The sequence below is a fragment of the Pistacia vera genome, unplaced genomic scaffold, assembly GCF_008641045.1.
Source record: "Pistacia vera cultivar Batoury unplaced genomic scaffold, PisVer_v2 Contig234, whole genome shotgun sequence".
NCBI classification, from domain to species: Eukaryota; Viridiplantae; Streptophyta; class Magnoliopsida; order Sapindales; family Anacardiaceae; genus Pistacia; species Pistacia vera.
This window is the reverse complement of record NW_022196040.1, coordinates 543706-566630: the sequence shown is the minus strand read 5'-3', so window position 1 is coordinate 566630 and position 22925 is coordinate 543706. Positions and strand designations below refer to the sequence as shown.

Here is a 22925-nt window from a genome sequence, read left to right as displayed (position 1 = left end):
CCTCTTCTTATTACTAGCCTATTCTCCACAGTCCATTCTCATCCTAACCCAACTCTCTGCGTCTCTCTTTCTATTCTTTTCTTTCTCTCAACAACATCCAAAACATACATGGGAAATGGGTATAATCACCATTTTCATCACCAAAACCTGTATATTCACAAGAGTACATTCTTGCCTATGCTTTGTTCAAGGCCCTCCATCAAAGACGTGGCGCTTCCCAAATGGGAAGATCGATCTACCTCCGTTTCTAACGACCCTTTATCTCCGAAGATCGGTTGCATGGGCCAAGTTAAGAGAACCAACAAGATAGTCGGCTTCCCTACTTCTCACAAACTCACCCTTTCCACTAAAACCAACAACAGCAATAATAATGTCAAGTACTTCAAACTCAAGAAGCTCTTTTCCGGGAAAAATCTCACTGCCAATACAAACATTACAGCTACAACAACTACTACTACTTGTTGCAGAAGAAGAGAAGTGACCACGAATGGTGTAAGTAATAAGCCAAAGGTTGAAGATGTTAAAGAGAGTGATGTTTGCATTAACATAGTTGAAATGGATCCTCCTTTGCCGGTGATCAAGAAGGTGGCAAAACCAGATGATAAAGGAGATGAAAACAGTCTTTGGAAAAGGAGATCAGGTGGGGGTGCATTGAAGAGTTTACAGCTACAACATCTTCAAATTCCGAGGCACCAACTTGAAGTATCAACTGTTTGAATTGAATGAGAAAACGTACGTTCTCTTCAAATTAAGTGTGATGAGATATGTTGCATAGAAAATGTATAGGGTTTGTTTTGATATGATATTCCAATTTTGATATTGTTCAATTATTTTGTGTTTAATTAGAGCATCATCTCATGTGATGTTATTAATCAGTCTGTATATGAAATTATTGATCAATGAAATTAGATCTAGACTTCACAACTTTTTTTTCGGTTTTTCCTATACAAAATTTGTTTTTGGGTTCTGATTTCTGATCTCTTGCCGGTTGTTAGAGGGTGTGTGATCAAGTTTTCTGTTTCATGTCACACCAATCACATTGATAGTATTAATTATTAACTCAAAAAGTAGGGGGCCAAATGGTGGATTAAAAATCTCAGAATTTGACTAGTGTGGTTGAGGACATGTCATAAGCAAATTTCATTGTCTTTTATAATAATGGAGAGGAGGACTCTATCGAGTGATAATAGTAATATTTATAACAAAAGAGAATAGTATAAGAGAAGAAAAAAAGATGAAGTAGTTGTCGTTTCGTTTTGATGTTTCCTTTTACTTCTTATCTTAAAAGACAAGCCTCAAGAACTCGAGGACCAAGAATCTGGGAAACTGATATGGAAGAGTCGTGAAACGGTCAAAAATAAAAAGCGTTTTCCCACATAATAGATAGTCTCTTTTTGTTTAGTTTATGTGACAGCAATTTCGAAATGAATCTTTTAATTTTTAAACTCTAGCTAGACTAGTGTTTTTTTTGAGCAATAAGAATCATTATAATAATCAAACAATCGTAACATTTATATGGTTGACACCAAAATATCTAACAATAATATTCTCCAAATTCGTAAGAAATTTGCTAATAAAAACTATACCTGAAGTCATAAATCAACAACACCGCCCAACAGATAAGGAACAAAACATTTCTAAAAAGGTCACAATTAACAGAAGCTGAATGAAGACTGAACAAATTAGCCAATATATACATATATATTTTTTTTTTTTTTTCAAGGAATTAGCTACCTACAAGGTTACAATTCTATTTGTGAGAAATACACTCGTGGGTTAATTACTACACATTACAGATAGAACAATCAAAGTATATTCAACGAGAATTTCAAGCCATGATCTAATGTAATGATAATTTCATCGACTAAAATCTATATTTATACAAGCAAAGGTGAAAACTAACATAGAGATTATTTGATGCAACAATCAACCCTGCTCTTTATAAGGAGTCCAGATCAATTTGCTAACATCAACATCAAGACCACCACGACCAGCAGCTTTCAGATGCCGATCCAGGACCTTAGGATCTGCACAGATGACATGCTGCCCTTTCCTGTACTGAATTAATTCTAAGCTCTGTAGGGTAGTCAAAATATCTTCTGCCTTGATAGCTGTCATGTCGCTGAGCTCCTGTATAAAGTACAGGATTGAAGAAAAAAGTATAATTCAACAGTTATAAAAGTAGCAATACATCATAAGAAAGAGTAACACCAAAGGTATATACCACAAAATTAGCAATTAATGAGATGGTGTATTACATTTAGGACACCCCTGAGTAAAGTGCTAAAGTTATTGCTTATGCCCTTCCCAGCCGCTGCATAGAAAGGAGTGAAGGAAGCTGAACAAGCAGCAGCTCGATTCCTTTCCCTATCATTCATCTTTTTCACTAAAACATATCCTACCCCCTCCTCACATTGCTTTGCTTGTCTACTGCCTTAACCATATGTGGATAGTGTTTTTTCTTCTCAATAAGAATGAGCTTATGTGTATGGATATACGTGTGCATGCATTCACACACAGACATGGACAAGCACACCAGGCCGTACTATTCGGGCTTGAGCTTTGACACAAACTTTGGACTAATACACAAGATAACTTCAATGCAAAGAGTATTCACAATAGGAAAAAACAACGCAAATAAACAGGTGTCTAAATCAGAATTCTGTCATATTCTAAAGTTGATTTTTGCATTTGAATCTATTTCATGCCATATATAGAATCCAACAACAGCATATGGTTAATTGGATGTCCCAATGACTTATCATTATTTGACTAATGAAATGGATTACGAAAAAATCTGTACCTTGATAGAAATATTCCCTTTGTGCTTTTTCAAGATGTCTAGAAGGACGCGGGTCCAGTATCCTCTATAACTTAACAACCCAAGGTCAGAAAGAGGTCTTTCCGGGGTGCCAACTTTCCCTTCTTTCTTGGAGAGTTCATATGCTGCTCCATGTTAGAGATAACATGAGCAACTGTTTATACTAAAATAATACAAGTACTTAACCATGCAACATTAACTTTTATAATGACAAAGGAAAGAAGTATGACACCAGTCAAAGCTTTTAATATTGTGTACTCAGGATCATAAAGGATATACTAAATAGATGACTTTGATATTCCCACTAAAGTCCACCATGGATACTACGACTTAGACCTAATACTGCATAGTCAAGAGTAGACTGCAACAAAGAGCTGTTACACCAGAAAGACTAGGAGAGATTCTGCTTTAGATCTAGAGCATGGTCAATTTCTGGGATAAATTACAGTATTTATAGGTAATGAGGTATTAATATATAGTCTTTGCCTTCAAAAGTGAACTCATGCCATATGGATGATAGTTTTTAACAAGAAACTGATGCTTAAAACTTCAAAGGAAAAAAAAATGTTGAAAGTGCTTTCTTCATTGCACCATCAGAGAAGGCACTACAGTCTTATTCATAGTTCAGCTTCTAGTGATTATTTCTTACAGTACACACATCTATACACATACACACACAAAGTACTATTCTGTAACTACTCAGGATCAAATAACATAATATGAAAAGTGAACAGCAGAGGCTTACAGAAAGCAATCAAAAATTTGCCATAGCCCTTCCTTTGATAAGGTGGAAGGGTGAGGATGCATGCCAAATTATAGGATTCCTCTGAATGTTTTTCCTGCATCACCAAACAAGATACACTTAGAGCACTCAAATATTAGTGTTTCTGAAATCTCAGGTTCAAATTGCATGCCCTCTAGATCACATATGACCACTCTAAGATGTGAAAACTTGATCCACGCAGCATTGACACAAGATAATTTGTTCTTTTTATTTATTATTATTATTTTTTTATAAGGATACAAAAGCAAATAAGATGCATTAACAATTACCTTGGAAAAATATCCAACCATGTGGCACCCCCGATCATCGCATTCACACAACACGTAGAATAGAAACAGGTCAACATCATAGTAAAGTGTCTTGTGGTCAAGAAATAACTTAGCCAAATAACAAAGATTCTGCCCATAAACTTTGTTCTTTTTCCCATCAACCTGTTTCAAACATAAAATGAAAGGAAATATTACTCAACTATTGATTTCATATCTGTATGGCAGGAAGAATTATAGGAAATCGATTTTCTTTCCACCTTATATATGCAAATCAAAGTGAAACTGCAATTTCTCTAAGTAACTCAAAACTTTTAGAGTAACAAAAGAAGTTTACACGAAGTTTGTCTCCTTAAGCTGATATGAAACATATAAAGTAGAGAAGTCATTTGTTCAACTAGAAAGGTAAAAGGGAAAAAGAATATAGGCTATAGTTTATAGAAGCAGCAGAGGGGAAGGATGGAGAGGGAGACTACGAGGTGCCCTGCTATGAACTATGATAATAAAACCAAAGTCAAATATTTAAAGATCCAAATAGCATGAAAAACCTACCTCAAACATGGATAGTGTACCACTTCGGTATATCTCATCACCAGGGGGATGCTTAAGATCACACTTCCTCTACATAAATAAAAATAAAAATAAAATATTAAATCTGAGAAGCATGTAAAACAAGATCCATAACATATTTCACTTGGGTTGTTTAAAGAAAATATAACCCTTTGACACAAAGTATACGGAGCACCCCAGTCACAGAATCATTTAATCACTTGAAAAAAAAAATTATCAAAAAAGGGTGTCGCAGGTGCACATTCAGTCGTTCACTCACTATTGCTCAAGTATAACTTTTTGTTCAAGCATGTGCTAAAACATTAACACATACAGCAACACAAATAGTAAATTTGAAGCACAGCTCACCATGTGCCTTTGAAGCTGTTCTTTGCGCTTCATGAAATTGAGACAGAACTCACAAAAGTACAGCTTCAAAGAGTCATTGTATTCTGGTGGAAAAGGGGAAAAGTACCATGTCTCAATCTCGTATCTTCCAAGTTCTATAGTTGCAATGTTTTTCACTTTTGTGAATTCTTCATGTTCACGCAAACTGGCAGCATCAAGCTCCTCATGACCCTATACAATCAGAATGTCTATCATCAGATTAAATTGTTCAAAAGAAAGTTCTGTCAAATAACAGTCAGTTCTCAGCACTTCGTCATCATTACAACCAACATTTGATAAACGATTAAAACATACCTCCACATGTGTCTCATCAATCTTTCGTTTTTGATGGCGTGTCATTTTCAAACTTGTAACCTGAAAGTAAAATTACAATTAAAGATAACAGTAAGCATTGTCCTCCAGTAAACCCAAACATCTGAAGACATGACCATACTAGAGGAACAACTAGCAAGCATGTTTGAACAGTGATATAGAATTGAAGTGATAACTTTGACAGCATGTAAAGCAAAGAAGGATGTAAGATTGCAATAGTCAATAGTCAATAGTCAATACCTTGTCTTCCACCTTCTCATCAACAACTGTTTCTACTGAATCAAGATCAAGTTGTTCAAGCTTAACCCATTCATCAAGCCTCCGATTAACTGAGAAAGACAGAGGATAAAGAATGAATATATGAACACATCAAATTTAATTATTCAATTTTGCGTCATCAAAAGTAGCTTGTCAATTAATAATCCACATGATGAAAATCCCAAAAGAATGAAACTCTGATGCAATAATGCAAACTTATTACATATCTTTTATCTCTAACTAGAACATTACATAACTCCAATCTAATATCCACCAAGAAATTTAATGTCATTTAATCAAAATTTTGAATTCACCATATGGTCATCTTTATTTTACTCTCAGAATAACTATAGTGGCAAAAATATAAATTCACAGCTTCAGCCTGAACCCTCAGCAAACCCAATTAACCTCACGCACCAATCCTTTCGTCCCCGAATCATTATCACAGTTCCCCATCAAATTACTTCACTTATCACAAAGACATTGGTATCTTCAACCAAAGAATTTCATTTACCTGTTGATATCCTAGATTCAACGCTTGTAATCACTTTCCTAAGAACATCACATAAGTAATTCCATAAAATTGCAATAACCCCAACCCTAACCCTAACCCTAATCCCCAAATTACATAAACCAAGAGCAAGCGCAAATAAAATGAAACACACAAGTAAACCACTACATGTCCTCAACTCTAAGACTACGCATCCAATTCGGAAAAGAGAACTGGAATTTTGAGGTGACTAAAAAATAAAATGAAAAAGATTGCAAGAACGTACACTCGGTATAATGAACATAGTACTCGTAATCGTTGGGGCCACCGTAGTTCGTCTTACGGCGCTCAATGACCTTAACAGGGTGGTACTTGCCGTCCCTCCAACGGCACATGACGCGAGTACCGACCTCCAGTGGTAACATACTCGCCCTCCGCTTCCTCGATGCTTCTGATTCCTGAGCCATCACGGTTGGAGGGGGTGACACTCCGTTGGCGGAGACAGAGGGCTTTTGGTCTCCGCCGTTAGAGGTAGGGGCTGGAGTTGTGGAGCCGTTGTTTTCCGCAGTCGACGGTGCCTCTAGCGAACCCATTGCTGGTTGTAAGCTTCGAGTTGGCTCGTGAGGGATGTGGAATAAAAAAAATAAAAAGGTCCGTGGGCTTGGCCCATGGGCGTTTTTCTTTATTTCTTTTGAGAATTTTCGATCAGAGTATAATCTAAAAAGAAGCTCCCGAAGTCCGTTTCATGTATGACCGTTCTTTTATGTTATAGAATTACAGAAATACATTATTTTTTTAAATTATAATTTCAAAAAAAAAATTTGAAATTTTACTTATTTCTAATTTAAACTGATTCTATTTTATCTTGATAACCCCAAAAGTCAAATGGCCTATTAGCTCAGTTGGTTAGAGCGTCGTGCTAATAACGCGAAGGTCGCAGGTTCGAGACCTGCATGGGCCATACAATTTTATTTCTTTCGTTTTTAATATATTTAATTATTTTTCATATATAAGAAGCTGGAAGACTGGAATCAATTGTTTCTGACCGTAGATCCTTATGATACAAATGCCCTTTTCATATACGTATAACCTGATGCCAGTACATTACTATACTAATAAGACCAACTTATTGTTCCATAAATAATCATATTTAGTGTTAAAACCTGTACGTATCATATAACTCAGGAACTTGGATCATTTTATTTACGAGCCTTGGAATTCAAAAGCAAGAACCATTCGTTTATAAATTTCGGGTCTCAACTCAACTCTCAAGTCTCAACTAAATGTCTGGTGAGTAGTGTCAATTGTCAAACTACCAGCACCACATATTTTATTCAAATCTTCAAGCGCATAAAGTGTCATCTAAGTTCTAACTTGAGCAATGAGAAACGTTCAAAAAGTAACCGTTCCTGTGGTCACATTCAGAAAGATGATTTACACTCACCATCTGATTTTAAACGCAATTTCTTTTGAGGATTCTTACTGTGAGAATATATACACTAACTTTACAGAGCAACACAGTAGGTGACATCATTTAATTCCTTGCATACAGATACATGAAGAGGAGCTTCTGTTCAGCCCTCTCCATGACCATCCCCTAACCAAAGCGACAAACATCAATAAAATGAACATGGAGCCCCTCGCAATACAAATGAGATTTGGAATAAACTCTCACCCACTGTACAATTACTCTCACAATGAATATACAACAATGATTCCAAAACTTCCCCACCCAAACCAGAATGTCACTCCCACTCGTGAGTACACACTGGCCAGCAACATATAAGCATTAATTCCACCGACACTCCGCCATCAAAATCAAATAAATATAGCAGGCCCCGAGCAGAATGCAGTTATCTGGGACAAGGTAAAATTGTCAAACCTCCGATTGGCACATAGACGGCCCAGTAATTGTCAGTCTAGTCATCAGGTTCCACCGGTTCAACAGACGATGTATGGTGGTTGATCTGCTTCTCCTTTGGAAGGCAATCAAGAGGGACAAACAAATACCCTTTAGGTAATTTCCGATTCTTCATAGATGCTTCATCTGATGTCATTACCATTTCTTTTTCAAATGTTTCGAAATGCTGTTGCATAATAGTATAAAAAACATTAACTCTGAATTCTCATTTTAATGAAAAAGGCAAGTGAAACTAAACAGTCAGTGATGCAAAAAAAACTGTACCTTTCGAGCTTTTGAGCTCCATTCCTCTTCATTTGAGAGACTACGTGATAAAAGAGGTCTGTGAGGTATTTGTTTCCCAGAAAATGTCAACCTCTCCAAAGGTTTTTGGGTAAAAAGATTTTGTGAAGTAGAGCTGTCATCTGTCTTTTGGTCAGCTTCCATGGACAGAGGAACCTTAATTCGGTGCTTAACAGCAGTACTGCTGTCCACAGTTATATCATCTGAACGCTGGAGAGCTTCACTGCATGATCTATAATCATCGGTATGACCTTTAAGTGAAGTTGTAGCAGATTCTGAACTAACATCTGGAAGTGGAAAGGGAGTGCGGCCCAGTGCCAAACGAGCAGCATGGTCTCTTTTGAAAGCAAGTATATCGTGAGAGCAAAGAATCAACTCTCGCTGCAAACACAAGGAAAACATACTATTGAATATGCTCTACTCACATTCAAGAAAACACAGAGAGAAGTGGTACCAACTAAAGTTAATGAAAAGAAACTAGGGTGTATTTGTTTTATTATTTTGAGTAGTATTTTTTAAATATTATTGTTAAGTTGGGTTATTATTACGAGATAGGATTTGAAAATTAATAAAAAAAACACTCCTAGGTTTGTTAATTTAACTTAACACCTTTAATAATAAAAAGTTTATAAATTGATAAAAATATCCCCAGCCACCCACAGATGCTAGATTCCAGCCACTACCGCCCAAATCTGGTGTCATTGCGCCGACCAGCCAGATCTGGCCGGTCGTGCGCCACTATGACCTTTTCCGGCCAGATCCACCACAGATCTGGCCGGATTTGGCCGTTGACCACCAAAGATATGGTCGTCGTTGACAGTCAACGACGGCCATATATTAGCCGTCATTGACAGCTAGATGTAGCTAAAGATCTGGCCGGAAAAGACCAGATTGACGGACACCTGGCCAGATCCAGCAGGTAGTGCGCCCCTACGCCAGATTCCAACCACCTTCCGACGGTTGTTGCTGGAATCTAACAAATGTGGGTGAGCAGGGGTGTTTTTGTCAATTTATAAAACTTTTTTGTTAGGGGTGCTTAGTTAAATTAACAAACCTATGGGGGTTTAAATAGTAGAATATTATAGGATATGATTTTACGAATATTGAAACAAACGCACATTTTTTTAAGAATAGAAATAGAATATTTTGAAAACAGGGAAACAAACGCAGCCTAAACTTTTTGAAAACCAAAAATTGGATATAACTGGCACAATTTATACACAGATAAATTAAAACCATTGTTGAAAATGAGTTACCTTTATCTTCTCACGTTTGATGATTCGCTCACAGAGGAGGCGTAACCTCTCTAGCTCAACCTGTAAAGGCATTCATGAAAAGAATCAGGAGACTCAAATTGCACAATCCAACCAGAAGATAAACTAATAGAAGCTGTAATCAGCAAAATAAGTATCAGGCAAAAACTTCAATACATGTTAACGCCATAGTACCAATTATAATGTTCTGCTCATTTCAAAACTCAAATTTTCAATGCAAAAGTTTGAATGATAGAACCCACACAGACTACCAAAAAAATGAATTTAGAACCTTAACTTCTTCTGGATTATTAACATGCAACCTGCAAATTTTTCAATTAAATACGTGCACTACAGAAAAGCATTTGATCAGTAAGAATAAAAATTGAGCAAGCTAAAGCAAAATAAAGCAACTAAAGGATAAAAATCACCCTTACCCTGATTTGCTTAATGCTTTTCAATTCCTCAACCCCATGTTTTTGAGTTTCAGCCTATAAAATAGAGATTCAAAAACAAGTCAAGATATATATAACAGACCTTAGTTCTTAGCACAGCTATAAAAGACTAATAATAACCAGCCTCTGGAAAATAATAAATCTTCTATGCAAACAAAGAAGCAGACCTTTGCCCTCTGCTCCAAGCTATGCTTTTCACAGTAAGCCTTGTGCTGGAAATTGCCACCAGTAGACTTTACATTCATGTAAAACCCAGTACTTCTAGCACAGGTGGGATGAAATGTGGTCTGACAGTGACCAAAGTTGCACTGCATCAGCAAAATTACATGTTAATTGCAAAAAAATCAATGAAAGTTAACAAAACAATTAACAGAAAACATAAATGTAAATCTCACCTTTATGCAGACACCATTTCTGTGCCGGCAGACACAACAAACAGCAGTCCCTTTTGAAACAGTCTCCTGAATTTCCATTAGGTATAGTCATTAGTGTTAAATAGGGTTCATGTAAGATTACTCAAAAACATACAGAGAAAAATAGTTTTGTGAATGAATACAAGATCTGCACATACCATTCCCACAACAGGATTTACTTGTCCCCTCCTGAATGTTGACTCAAAGACCCACTGTGAACATAATGTAGAAACCAAAGTTCATGACATTTCAATGAATAAGGGGTGCCAAACAATTTTCTAACCAACAAGAATAATTGAAACTTAACCTCAGCACAGAAGGCATGCACCCAATGACCATCTGCAGATTTCCTAAAAGCACCGGTAGTGCCACCACATAAACCACATTCTGCAACAAAAAAAGGTTTCTCCCAAAAATTGACAGATGGAGCTCCAGATGATCTAGACGATAATAATTCTTCACATAATTCACAGTGCCAAGGACCTGTAGATTCTTTAACACTCCGATAGCAATCCAAATGTACAGCAACCTGCTGGCAGAAGGGCTATGTTAAAACAAAAAACAGAACAATATCATTTCTTTTTTTTTTTTTTTTCAAACTAAGATTTAGCGTATGAATTGGGCTAGTTGACCTTGCAACTTGAACAGACTAATATAGGGTTCAATATTGTCTCAGAGCGTCTGCAAATGTCACATGATCTAGGATGTTCTTTAGAAAAATCTGAGACTGGATGAACCAAATCAGAGTACTTCTCCAATGAAACCCTCGGGACAGCCACCCTTGAAAGTGTCTCCTTAGCCCGAGGCATCACCTGTGAACTAATGCCAGCCCTTCCGTTATGAGAATTTGACTTCAATAAGTTCTGAAAAGAAGGGAGAAATTCGTTAAAATAATAAACAGTACCACATAAGAAATAGAATAAATTCAAAACAAGAAAATAACCAAAATAATTCAAGTATTGTAACAATAACCTCCTGAGGTGAAGATTCTTCGAGAGCATCTTTTCTAAATGATGAAATCCTAGAAGAAGCTGCTGCAGCAGCAGTTGCGGCAGCTAGCACAGCCTGGGCTTCTTTATGCCTTCTCTCTTTCCTTCCCTGCTTCCTTGCTTCTCTAAGTTCACATAGATATCGGTTAACAAGCACAGCATCCCATCTTCGCATCCGTGCTATGTCAATCTCCTGTTGTAGACTCTTGGCAACCTTGGAAACCAAATTATCTGCAGAAAACATTCATAAGAAATTGAGTATTTGATACAACAAAGAATGTAATAGAAATTTCTATGCCATTTAGTAAAAGAAATAGCAGGATGAGCAACAAAATGGAAAAACACAGAATAGTAAACACATGAGAGATGAGAGAAGAGACCAGCAAACCGCTTTCTAGTCACTGCATTGCCAAGTAACCTATGCTGAAAATAAATAATTTCCCCTTCCACTTCGTCTAGGGGAGACAATTCTAAAACTCCCAATTTCCTAGCTTTAACCAACTGCTCTAAATTTACTCCGTCAAATTTACAGATCGCATCATTGCACTTCGGATGTTGACTATGGTGATTACAACAAACACTGGCATTGGAAGATGCCTCCAGACGGGATATTTCTCCCTCACCTGAACCTGCCAAATGAAAATATTTGTTTAACCTATCGAACAGGATGTAAACATGAAACAGAAAAAGACTTCACCAAAATATGGAGAAGAAACTTTTACCATCTGATTCATGTACTTGGTTCTTTGAAAGCATCCCACTCTGCATCAGCATAAATGCTTTTTGCAAATATGGGTGCACATAAAAACCAGAAGCTTCTGTCTTGCTGAAAAAAGCAAATATTAGATGTTCAATTTTTTTTTTTTTTCAATAGGTTAGCTACAAGAAAATTTTGATATTCAAGAACTTACATTATGTCAGGGATAAGCAGATTCACAGTTGAACAAAGAGGATTTTCCTGATCTGCTTTCACCAATAAATTCTGTCCAGGAATTTCAGCCTCCTCTGGCTGACATTTTTCAGAAAAGCTGCAATCTGAGGGTTTAACTGAGTTGCCTGTCCAACATATACTGTCTAAGTCAAAAGAGATTGAAAACCAGAATATAAACAGGTTAAGAAATAAGGTCACAAAACAAGACAAGAACACTGGCCGACTTGATAAATAAATTACACATACAGTGGACATATGCCCATCACAAACACAAAGCACTTATAGCCTTTGATATTCAAAGCTATAGTAACTTTACATTGGAAATTAAAAATCAATTCAGTAGCAACTTTACTCTCAGATGGCCAGTTGTAGAACATTAGATAGGGCTTCTTAATAGTCTTCTCCTATCAATCTAATACCATACAACTACGCCATCTTAAAATAAAAAATACGCCCACTAGCACACCCTTTCTAAAGAGGCAGGCGCAACCAACAACCAAGACTTTACAATTAAAGGGAGTTCAAAAATTCTGATGACTCGGCAAAAGAAGAAACTATGACCCTCAAACCAACTCACATTAAAAACTAATATATAATTTTATGCAAGCCATGTTAACCTAAATATGATTAACTTTTGACCCACATAAAAGGCAACAGAGACAAATGATAATTCAGGAAGACATACCTTCAGACTTCAGTGAGTGCCTTGCCTGAGAATCTTCAACATTATCAGGATTGGTTGAACTCTGCCAAAACAAAAGAAAATTGTTTAAGGGAAAAAAATATGGCAGAAGCCAAATAAAATTTGATGAAAAGGCAAAACAAAAAGCAGAAAACATATGCACCAGAAAAGGACAGAAAATCGTTTCAGAAGTTGATTTTCCCCCAACCGGATCTCAGCAATTCAAACATCCTTAATGTATTAATCCATAGCATTTTGAGACATGGACATAATCAGTAGTGATTACTTAAAATCACTCAAAGCATTTTTTTGCTTCAGCAACCTGATATTTCTATTGCGTAAGACCCTTAAACTAATTTCACAGCCACTATATTCTCTCATAGTGTCTTCAGCTGTTCAGCAGATGAAGCTAAATTCAAGCTCAACAGTTACAATTTTCCATCTTTCTTTACAGAGTATGAACATATTTTCTTCAATAAGTCACCATTGCCCCAAATAATTGAGAAAGCCACAAATATGCAACATATAACAATCTTTAGCTTATCAAACAAAAAGCAAAGGTGAATGATGTAGAGCTGGCAAATGAACCACGAATAACCAAAGCATAAGATAAAAGTGGTAGATAAGAAAACCAGATAGTATCAGTTAATAACTGAATAAAGCCCACATTATCAATGTATGCTCCCATATTCATCTCCTAAAATTATCAAAAAAATAAGCAAACATGCAGACACACACCCTAGCTATCTCTAACAGCGGGAAAGGGCTTCACAACTCCCCAGTACAGAAATGAAACTATTCCATTGATTATTATGCTAAGATCAGAGGTCTAGTACACAAGAACTTTATTGTTTCAAACGGGAGAGATTCTCATCCCTCTAGTATGGGTGGATGTCAAAAATTCTGGAGGTGGGCAGAGCAACCTCAGAGGAAGGGAGGTACCTGGCAAAAAAGAGCTTGAAGAAACCAACTTTCAAGGGGCATTAAAAAACTATACCTACATAATTCACGAGATATAATGACACCAAAGTTAGGACCTTTTTAATTTAACAAACATTAGTTTCTAAGAAAAGAACGTTATAACCTAACCACAAACGGAAATCCTAAGGGCATCTCATCAAGCTTGAGTGAGCTCGAAATGACAAAACTGAAGAAGGGCCACAAACCAAAAAAATTCAATAGTACACATTTTCAATTCACTGCCCCCCATCCCACCCCAAAAAGAAATGCTCCTCTACATCTCGAGAGGCCATTATTGAAGATAAAGGGTTAAGATAATGCAGACAATGGACATGTTACTAGTCAGCTAACAATATTTGGCACAATCACATCAAACTTCAACCAGGAGGATGCCAAACCAACATGCAAAATAACTTCCTAAACCAAAAACAGATTCCAATTACTCTAATGCATCCAATATTGAAATTTCATGATTTAACTTCAGTTGATACCCAAAAAGCCTACAAACCAAATTAGAAAGTTTATGTGGTACATGAAATTCAAAAGCAAATTATTGCAATACCATAAGATTACCTTTTCAGTGGCATCTGGTATGGATACTTTGCATGAATTCACTGCTTCATCACTGTCAATTTGATCTATTTTTACCTGATTCTTCATTACCCCATTGTCACCCAAGATCTCATCAGATAAGCATATTACTTTATTATCTCCCAAAATTCTCATGCTACTTTTGGTTCTTCTACGTGGAGGTACTGACTTAACGGCAACAGGATCTGAAATATCAGGCTCTGATACCATTACACCATCAGGATCAGCAACATCAGTCTCAGCCTTGGAAGAAATTGAGGATTTTAACTTAAATTTAAAGTTTTTCTGCAAACTACCCAAACATGCATGATTGTTGAACCATTTGACTATTTTGCATAACATGTCAGGACCCAGGCTACCATCCTGTAGAAAGAGTGTCAAGTCATTAAAGAAATTCTAAAAAGGATAAAGAAATGATAAATTTCTAAAATTACTTTCAAAAATTGATTACAAACTATAAAGCTCATTACAGCAAGTGTTGTATTCAATGAATCAGGGGAAATGCCAATCTCCAATGCTACATCTTTAACATTGACTTTTCCACGATCAATTAACTGCATCATTGACAGATGTAAGACTTAGAACAAACTGAAGCTCAAACAAATTCTTTCAGAAAAGAATAATTAATTACTTATAATAATATATTCTTCCAGTACCTTCTTCAAAATCACAGCAAAATTTAAGGAGCCAGAAGGATTAACATCCTCACTATCGCTTTTGTCTAATAACATTCCCTGAGCCTCACCACATTCAGACATAGTTGCACCATTTAATCTGGAACCAGACAACCCCCGCTCTTCACTGTCACTGGATCTATCAGAATTGGCATCAGAAGCATCCATGTGAACTGCAAGTTTATCTCCATTTTTTCGACAGATCTTCACCTTTTGTAATTTGTTCATTGGCAAAGTCCCTAGAAGTTGATTGGAACCCGAGGAGTCACTGCCAATAGCTGATCGGGGATCTCTCATGTGTGGGTTACTACTTTTGTCCTGGATGTCTGAGTGCTTTAAGCAAAAAGCCCGTAACTCAACCTATAGCAGCATAAAAATAGTTCATTTTTCAGAAAACATCATCACCAAAGATGTAACTAGCACACTTCTGTATCAACCCTTGTATTAATAGTAAATAACAAGAACAATTATAAAATTTCAGATTCTAGAAATGAAAGAAATGGCTTACGTTTTCACATCCATATTTTCCCCACACCTCCAATCTGTACCTTGCCTCCCTTGCACACATAGGATGGAAAGAAATTCTACAAGAAGCTGAAATAAAATACAATTAACAGTGGAAGCAAGACTAACTAACATGTACATAACCAACCCAATAAAATGAGTTAAAGGTACAATGACAACAGATAACTCAAAACAAAAAGTATAATAGCAGGTGATCTCAACATTTTTGTGCAATAAAGAAGAAAAACCCCTGATAATTGTACATTTTCTGACAAACAAAGTCTGTGCATCCTTAAATTGGCCGTTTCAATTGAAGATCAAAATATCAACATTGGACAAAATTGCAAGCCTAACAGATAACAAGAAGATACCTGCGTGTTTAACAAAAAAGAAAAAAAACAAAGCTAGCAAAATATTGTGACTTATTTCCTTCTAAGAAGAGTCTCAAAAATTGTACATACATCCTCAAAATCCCGACTGAGACTCAAATGCTAAGACATAAAAAGCACGAAACATGTAAGGATTAATGGGAGTATGGCAAATACATACTTCCTTTTCCCACTTCTCATATATTCACAAAGAGTACTCATTCTTGGCTAACTTACTTGGACAAAGCAAAGAATTAAACATAACACTATAACATATATGCATATGCACAAAAATTATGAACATGTGAAGGAAAACGGAATCAAAGACATTCTCATTTGCAAGAAGCTTGCCTGATTAAAAATTGATGTTTTTTTTTTTTTTTNTAAGACATAAAAAGCACGAAACATGTAAGGATTAATGGGAGTATGGCAAATACATACTTCCTTTTCCCACTTCTCATATATTCACAAAGAGTACTCATTCTTGGCTAACTTACTTGGACAAAGCAAAGAATTAAACATAACACTATAACATATAAGCATATGCACAAAAATTATGAACATGTGAAGGAAAACGGAATCAAAGACATTCTCATTTGCAAGAAGCTTGCCTGATTAAAAATTGATGTTTTTTTTTTTTTTTTATATTTAACAAGAACACTACGGTGCATAAATAATGTACTACTTTCTAATAACAAAAAGTAGCATACTCTTAGACTCATAATTTCTTCTAGGAGAATACATGACTTCTATAACAAGCAGTACCGAGCTCAGCATGATAAGCCACTTCTAGAAAGTAAACTCCAGCTGTAACATAAGATTAAACTTCAACAAAATCTCAATAATTGCTTTCCTTCCAGAGAGACTTGGTGGTCAATTCACTTTTCTTGTAACCCATATAAGGAAGTGATAGGATATTTAATGACAAATGAGAAAAATCTGAAGCTCCAAAGCACACAATTAGAACACAAAATCACAAGGCCTCTGCTGCCTCAAACTATTGGCCACGTGTTCAACTGTCATCGCGAAACTTTCAACAAGATACACATCCATACTTATTTTTGTAGCCCAAGGTCTCTATCACAACACACATATCAACTCTTGCCATTATATCTCATGTAGATGTCATTTTACCACAATTTAGTAATGCTCCAGTGTTTAATAACCATGTAAATATTAATAGAATGGAATCACAATAAATGGCATTTTACACATCCTTCTCAACAGCCTTAGTTTCAACACTCTTTAGGGTTGGCAGGGAGACTCTGGAGCTTAAACATCTTTAACAACATAGACAGAACTATAATCAAATGAAGATGTCTTCTGGTGCATGCAGACAGGATGCATGAATCCAGATCAATAACTGCAGCATATCACCATATCTCAAAACAAGGAGATAGCATAGTGGTCTTTGCACTCTATACAAAAGATAGTAATTCTAATAACATAAGACTTCTAATTTAACTTATCAAGCTGATGGCGATTGAATTACATTTTAAGATTAATATCAGATAATGGATCCCAAAAGAACTGCACATGTGGATGACAGAGATACTGTCTTACAAATAAACACGATCACCTTTCTTATATTGAGGAGGCTTAATACATAATATAAATATCCTTATTTTATACAAAGTATGTCTATCCTTTTACCCATTCATCTTTAACTCGGAGTAATACATGTGATTTAGAACAAAAAAATAATACTGCAACCAGTCCACTGCTCAGTGGAAAATTAAAATACAAAGTAAATTCTTAAAACAAGAATTAATTAGATACACAATTCTACACCATATTGTTGCATGGCTGCTCTATGAATATGATCCTACCACCGCAGTTTCAGGCAGATAAGTACGACCCAAATTTCAATTACTAGCATGCTCTCCAGTTGTACCAGCAAAAAAATAAAATGCAGAATGGTATAAAATAAGTAACTAACAAAACATACCATAACTGCAGCGGACACAACCTCCCGACTTCATTTTGCACACATTACACACTGCTTTCTTTCTGGTTTCTTGTATTCCCTCCAAATTCATAATTGGCTCCATCTTCGTCATGTCCTCTATAAAGACTCCAGGTATCAACAGAGAACAAAATAAGTGAGCAAATTCCACAGACCCTCCATCTTCAACCCTCCCAAGAACAGGTTTCAAAGCACCCCCTGGCTTTGCACAAACCACACATGGCTGCTTCACTAAATTTCCGTTATCATTCTTCTTTTCCTTACAACAAGAACATAACCAAGAACCATCTGAAGCCTCCAGTGCGCCATAACACTTCTGATGAACTGCAACCTTACAAGAACTGCAAACGATCAATTTGTTGAAATCTTTCCCCGTATCACCACTGCAGCAAAAGTCGCATAGACCCGTGTTCCCTTCACAAGGACAACCGATCAAAATTTTCTCCAATCCTGCATCACCACCTAAAAGCTTCCTCTTTTTTGAAGGCCGATGCGAAGTTAACAAAGCCCTAGTCCTACAACCTAATAGCCACTCTAAACCTACATAGGAATCCGCACTAGAAGAACTCATTTCTTCATTAATCAAACTATCGTCCCCACAGCCATCAATCTCCATTAACTGTTTATCATCTTCTTTATCACCATCATCTTTAAACTCCTCCTTAGTAACAACCCCATTAGCATCGCCATTCCCGCAACTAACACACTCAACTCCACTCACATTCGCATTACTTCCATCATCATTTCCACGAAACGGAATCAGAAAACACTTCTTAGAAGCTAAAGAACTAACGGAAGCTACCTCAGATAAAGCATCGATATCAGGCAATGCCAAGTCCCTAAAATATTCCTCAGTCTCGACCCAAATACTACCACCTTTGCCTTTAGACCTCTCGCTCTTGGTAGAAGACTTCTTATCCGCAACCGAGTGAGACTTGTGCCGCTTTCTACTATCAGATTGCTTTAACAAACTGGCAAAAACACTGGGTAAATTAGTCTCACTTAAAACTCCATCTTCAGCAACATCAAAAGGGGACCGCTCGGAAAGCGCCTTCCGAGCCTGCGAAAATAAGTCAACACTGCTGCTATCTTTGGTAGCTTCCGGAATTTTAGCCGGAATTTTAGAAACAGCAGGGCGGCAAGGCCTTTCATCAGTGCCGCAACCTCCGTCCGCACCCCTACCCATCATCTTCTTCTGCTTGTGACATCGAAAATCTCCGCTCATCACCAAAAACAACCACCACCACCACCACCTCCTCCAACTCCACCACCGCCACATTCCATCATCCCCTAAGACAAACCTTTACCCTAACCCTAACCCTATTCTAATTCTAATTTTAATCTATGTCGGCCCCAAAATACCTTCGCATGCACATAAGATCAAAAACCCTAACCCTAATTGTACCCTAACCCTAAACCTAACCCTAATTAATTAAAATCTACTGTGTTACAGAGTTCACGTGACGGATACAAGGTGGGAAGAGAGTGAGAGAGAGGATAAGACGCGGCTAGGGCTAGGGTTTCAGTTATTCAGGTGCGTGGTTTCTCGGATCCGTTCTTTTTTAATGTGGTTTGGATTGTTTTGTTTTTTCGTAATTCGATTTCGCTATCGAAGAGAAGAGAGAGAGAGAGAGAGGTAGATTCGCGTTTTTTGCAGGCAAGGGAGGACGGTTCATTTTGGGAGATATTTTTTATAGGGAAGTTTGGATAGTATGTTGTAACGTAGCGGATTCGCATTAAGTGTGGCTGTCCAAGATTTTGACACGTGGCTTATGGTGGAAGATCGGACAGATACAACTAATCATCATGACAGTAAAGATTTGAGTATGGACTCCCAAGTGTTTCCTGTTACATCTTATAACAACGATTAAATTAAAATTTTATTCATGTAAACGATGAATTGACTTAATCAGATAAATAGTCTCAGAAAAAATTTCAAAGGTTGACGATTGGAAACTTTATTTGAAGCATTGAGAGCCGTTGGTAGCACTACTAAATGAAACATCTCCTGACCCTGATCCTCAACCTCAACCACAACCAGGCAGAACGACTTAAACCTACCCAAGGTTTGGAGAAACGACATATTAATACCCAAAAGGTTTCAAAAAAAAAAAAACAGGTACCTTTCGATAGGGAAAAGACTAGAATGCCCTTAGAGAAATATTAGTCTATTTTTTTTATTACTTTTAGACCCCTTAAGTTTATTAATTCCATCAAATACCCCTAGAAAAAAGTTTAAAAATTAACAAAAACACCCCCACGCACTCATACTTGTCAGATTCCCACGACCATCACCGGTGGTAGCCGGAATCTGTCACAACGGTCTATGCCACCACCGGAAATAGCTGATAGTTCACTGATCTAGCCTTTTTCAGCCAGATCCACCACGGATCTGGCCGGAAAAGGCCAGATCTGAAGTGAGAAGGCCAGATCTGGCCAGAAAGTGACGGCCAAAGAGCCAGATCTGGCCTTCTCACATCAGATCTGGCCTTTTCTGGCCAGATCCGTGGTGGATCTGGCCGAAAAAGGCTAGATCGGTGAACTATCAGCCATTTCCGGTGTTGGCCGCCGGAATCTGACAAGTATGGATGAGTGGGGGTGTTTTTGTTAATTTTTAAACTTTTTTCTGGGGGTATTTGTAGAATTAATAAACTTAAGGGGACTAAAAGTAATTAAAAAAATAGACTAATATTTCTCAAAGGGCATCCTAGTCTTTTCTCTAATGAAAGGTACCTGTTTGTCTTTTTGAAACCTTTTGGATACTAATGTGTCGTTTCTTCAAACCTTGGGTAGGTGTAAGTCGTTTCCCCACCACCACCACCTCCAAGGCTCCAACTCCAAAGGGTAGTCCTTCTCCTCTTTGACCACCGCCACTAATGCCACTGATATATTTATGCAAGGATCTGGGAAAGTTTAAATTAGTTTTTGGTAAAACTCATGCTCCTGCTAAATAACTTCTTTTCAAGACTTAAGTCTTTGGTTTTTACAGCTGACACAAACTTAGCAAAATCTCTGACTTGGCTTTTTACTTCTCTGAATTTTTGGTGCCTGCATTTCTCATAATCTTTTTTTTAGTTTGTCCTGAGTTTTTACATTGAGATAATTGATCTTTTCAATTTGATATATATTGCCATTTTAGTGGATGAACCTGAGGTCACTTGGGAAACGCTTGTACAGTAGATCCTCTTCAATTAAGTATGAATACATGGTGATTGAGAGCAAGCGAAAAATTAATCAGTCAAAGGGAAAGTAACAACATTTTTATCTGATTTCTATGATAAAATGGGAGCATTATCATGATTGACAGATAATCTTGTATGTGAATCAGCAGCTTTACAAGCTCTAGGTAAATTCTGTTGTAGACTTCTTGTAAGTATAATCAGTTTTTCCCCAACTTTGGAAATAATCATTTTTGAAAATTATTTTTAATGTGTTTGGTAAATGCAACTTTTTTAATTGCTATGACTTTTAAAATTAATGATTTTATGTTTGGTATTTGGTAAATAAGATTTTGAAATTGTTGTATGTATAATGACACAAAAAAAAAAAAAAAAAAAAATTGAAATTTCGTATTTTGTAAGTATTTGAAAATTAAAAAATTAACATAAAATAAATTATTAATTACTTAATAATTCAAAAAATTCAAAATAATAGATCTAGTTCGCAGTGGTCAATCATCGATCAACAATCATTGACTAAAGGTCAACAGTGCGCATTGAAGCCAAATACGATTCCACTGGGATCGAAAGCTTCTGATCTATAGATTCAGGTGATTCCACTGGATTTTTATGCTTATTTTGGCTGATAAATTTGTCCAAATAATTCACCAGCTCCTGTTGCCAAAAAAAGCATTGGAATACAGTGAAACCTATAGATTAGGAGATTTTGGTCCTTCTGTGATCAATTTTTGCTTCAATGAACCATTGTTGACCGACATTGACTGTCGGTCAATAACCGTTGACTGGACATTGACCACCGCCGATGGTGGCAACAACAAGTCCTATCTCAATTATTTCTAATTTATAAATAAATTATGAAATTATTTTTTAAATAAATTAAATGGCTATTTAAGTTAATCAATTTTTAAAATTGTTTACCGAACACTTTTGTTTTTGTAGCTTAAGAATTAAGTGATGAAGTCTTGAGCTATAGCAATCTTAAACACACTCTAAATCTATTAGAAACAACATTTCTATGTCAAAGTTTACGTGCTCAATCAACAATTTATTGTCAAATCCAGAATCATGTATAACTAGGTAAAAGGCCCGCGCATTGCGCGGGTATGTTTATTGCTTGTATTTCAAGTATTGTTGTTTGTATATAATATGGTGTTGTTTATGAAAGAGGCTTTGATACTATGTTTGTTTGAAGAATTGGATTTTTCAATTGGTTAATATCTACTACAGAGTTATAGACAATATGCAGGGAGAAAATGATCCACTAAATCCCCTAATTATGTTAGTTACAAATTACACAATATACTGACATAATTAGGAGATTATGTAATATAAAGAGTGTCCTAAGACTGACAAAAAAAAATAGATTAGAAAATATTTGTGATAGTATTTTATTTAATGTTGAATTAATAATTAAAGCAATAAATAATAAAGAATTTAAGAATAGCAATTTCATATAAATATTACATGTCAATGTATATCACTTTAATCAAAATAAGAAATATTAAATAGTATGATTAATATTATTTGAACCGGTGTCAGTGTGCCGAACCACCGGTTTTGTGTGAAAACCGGGTTAACACTTTTATAGGGTTCCATTTTTTTTGTTTATTTCATTTTCCTTTAATTCCTTTACAAAGTTTTACTGTCCAACCGGTTTTTTGCTAAATTCAGATTATTACTTTTTTAGGGTTCCCTTTCTTTTCCCTTATTTCATTTCTTTCTAATTCCTATTCTAATTTATGTCCTTGTTAGGTTTGTGTTCTGGTGCTATTTTTGATTTTTTCGAAGACGGTTGCAGTGCTTGTTTCAAGCCTTTTTCCATTGCCAATGGAGCCTCTGTATAACTCATCTTTGTTTTTAATCTTTTGT

At 36.2% G+C, this 22925-nt stretch overlaps 3 protein-coding genes and 1 non-coding gene across 4 annotated transcripts; 2 read left to right on the top strand and 2 right to left on the bottom strand.

Annotated features, from left to right (window-relative positions):
• LOC116131573 lies at positions 1-891 on the top strand. Its single transcript, XM_031417226.1, has one exon. The coding sequence runs from the start codon at positions 109-111 to the stop codon at positions 715-717; it is 609 nt and encodes a 202-aa protein (XP_031273086.1). The 5' UTR covers positions 1-108; the 3' UTR covers positions 718-891.
• Positions 892-1797: 906 nt separating this feature from the next.
• Positions 1798-6573, bottom strand: LOC116131553 (histone acetyltransferase of the MYST family 1). Its single transcript, XM_031417205.1, has 9 exons — positions 6175-6573; positions 5381-5469; positions 5123-5182; positions 4790-4999; positions 4424-4492; positions 3875-4036; positions 3567-3660; positions 2804-2946; positions 1798-2130 (listed from the first exon to the last, which is right to left on the bottom strand). The coding sequence occupies exons 1-9, from the start codon at positions 6479-6481 to the stop codon at positions 1927-1929; spliced, it is 1338 nt and encodes a 445-aa protein (XP_031273065.1). The 5' UTR covers positions 6482-6573; the 3' UTR covers positions 1798-1926.
• Positions 6574-6775: 202 nt separating this feature from the next.
• On the top strand, positions 6776-6849 carry TRNAI-AAU. The gene has a single exon. It is a non-coding gene; the product is annotated as a tRNA-Ile (tRNA).
• Positions 6850-7336: 487 nt separating this feature from the next.
• LOC116131586 lies at positions 7337-19526 on the bottom strand. The gene is made up of 19 exons (XM_031417242.1): positions 17860-19526; positions 15548-15633; positions 15022-15399; positions 14836-14919; positions 14348-14728; positions 12818-12878; positions 12113-12257; positions 11924-12027; positions 11582-11830; positions 11185-11432; positions 10845-11075; positions 10520-10741; positions 10371-10424; positions 10195-10260; positions 9967-10107; positions 9782-9835; positions 9348-9407; positions 8074-8472; positions 7337-7975 (listed from the first exon to the last, which is right to left on the bottom strand). Exons 1-19 carry the CDS (start codon positions 19154-19156, stop codon positions 7808-7810), a joined length of 4428 nt encoding a protein of 1475 aa, XP_031273102.1. The 5' UTR covers positions 19157-19526; the 3' UTR covers positions 7337-7807.
• Positions 19527-22925: the final 3399 nt, after the last annotated feature.

Bases quoted from the DNA above. Each gene is read 5' to 3' on its own strand.
- LOC116131573 (XM_031417226.1), top strand. From the start codon at position 109: ATGGGAAATGGGTATAATCACCATTTTCATCACCAAAACCTGTATATT.
- LOC116131553 (XM_031417205.1), bottom strand. From the start codon at position 6,481: ATGGGTTCGCTAGAGGCACCGTCGACTGCGGAAAACAACGGCTCCACA. The intron at 5,183-5,380 runs GTATTGACTATT...TTTTACTTTCAG, and splicing joins ATGAGAAGGTGGAAGACAAG to GTTACAAGTTTGAAAATGAC. The intron at 4,493-4,789 runs GTGAGCTGTGCT...TTATTTATGTAG, and splicing joins AACAGCTTCAAAGGCACATG to AGGAAGTGTGATCTTAAGCA.
- LOC116131586 (XM_031417242.1), bottom strand. From the start codon at position 19,156: ATGTGGCGGTGGTGGAGTTGGAGGAGGTGGTGGTGGTGGTGGTTGTTT. The intron at 14,920-15,021 runs GTACTGGAAGAA...TCAATGATGCAG, and splicing joins TTGCTGTGATTTTGAAGAAG to TTAATTGATCGTGGAAAAGT. The intron at 11,433-11,581 runs GTCTCTTCTCTC...TGTTTTCTGCAG, and splicing joins GACTAGAAAGCGGTTTGCTG to ATAATTTGGTTTCCAAGGTT.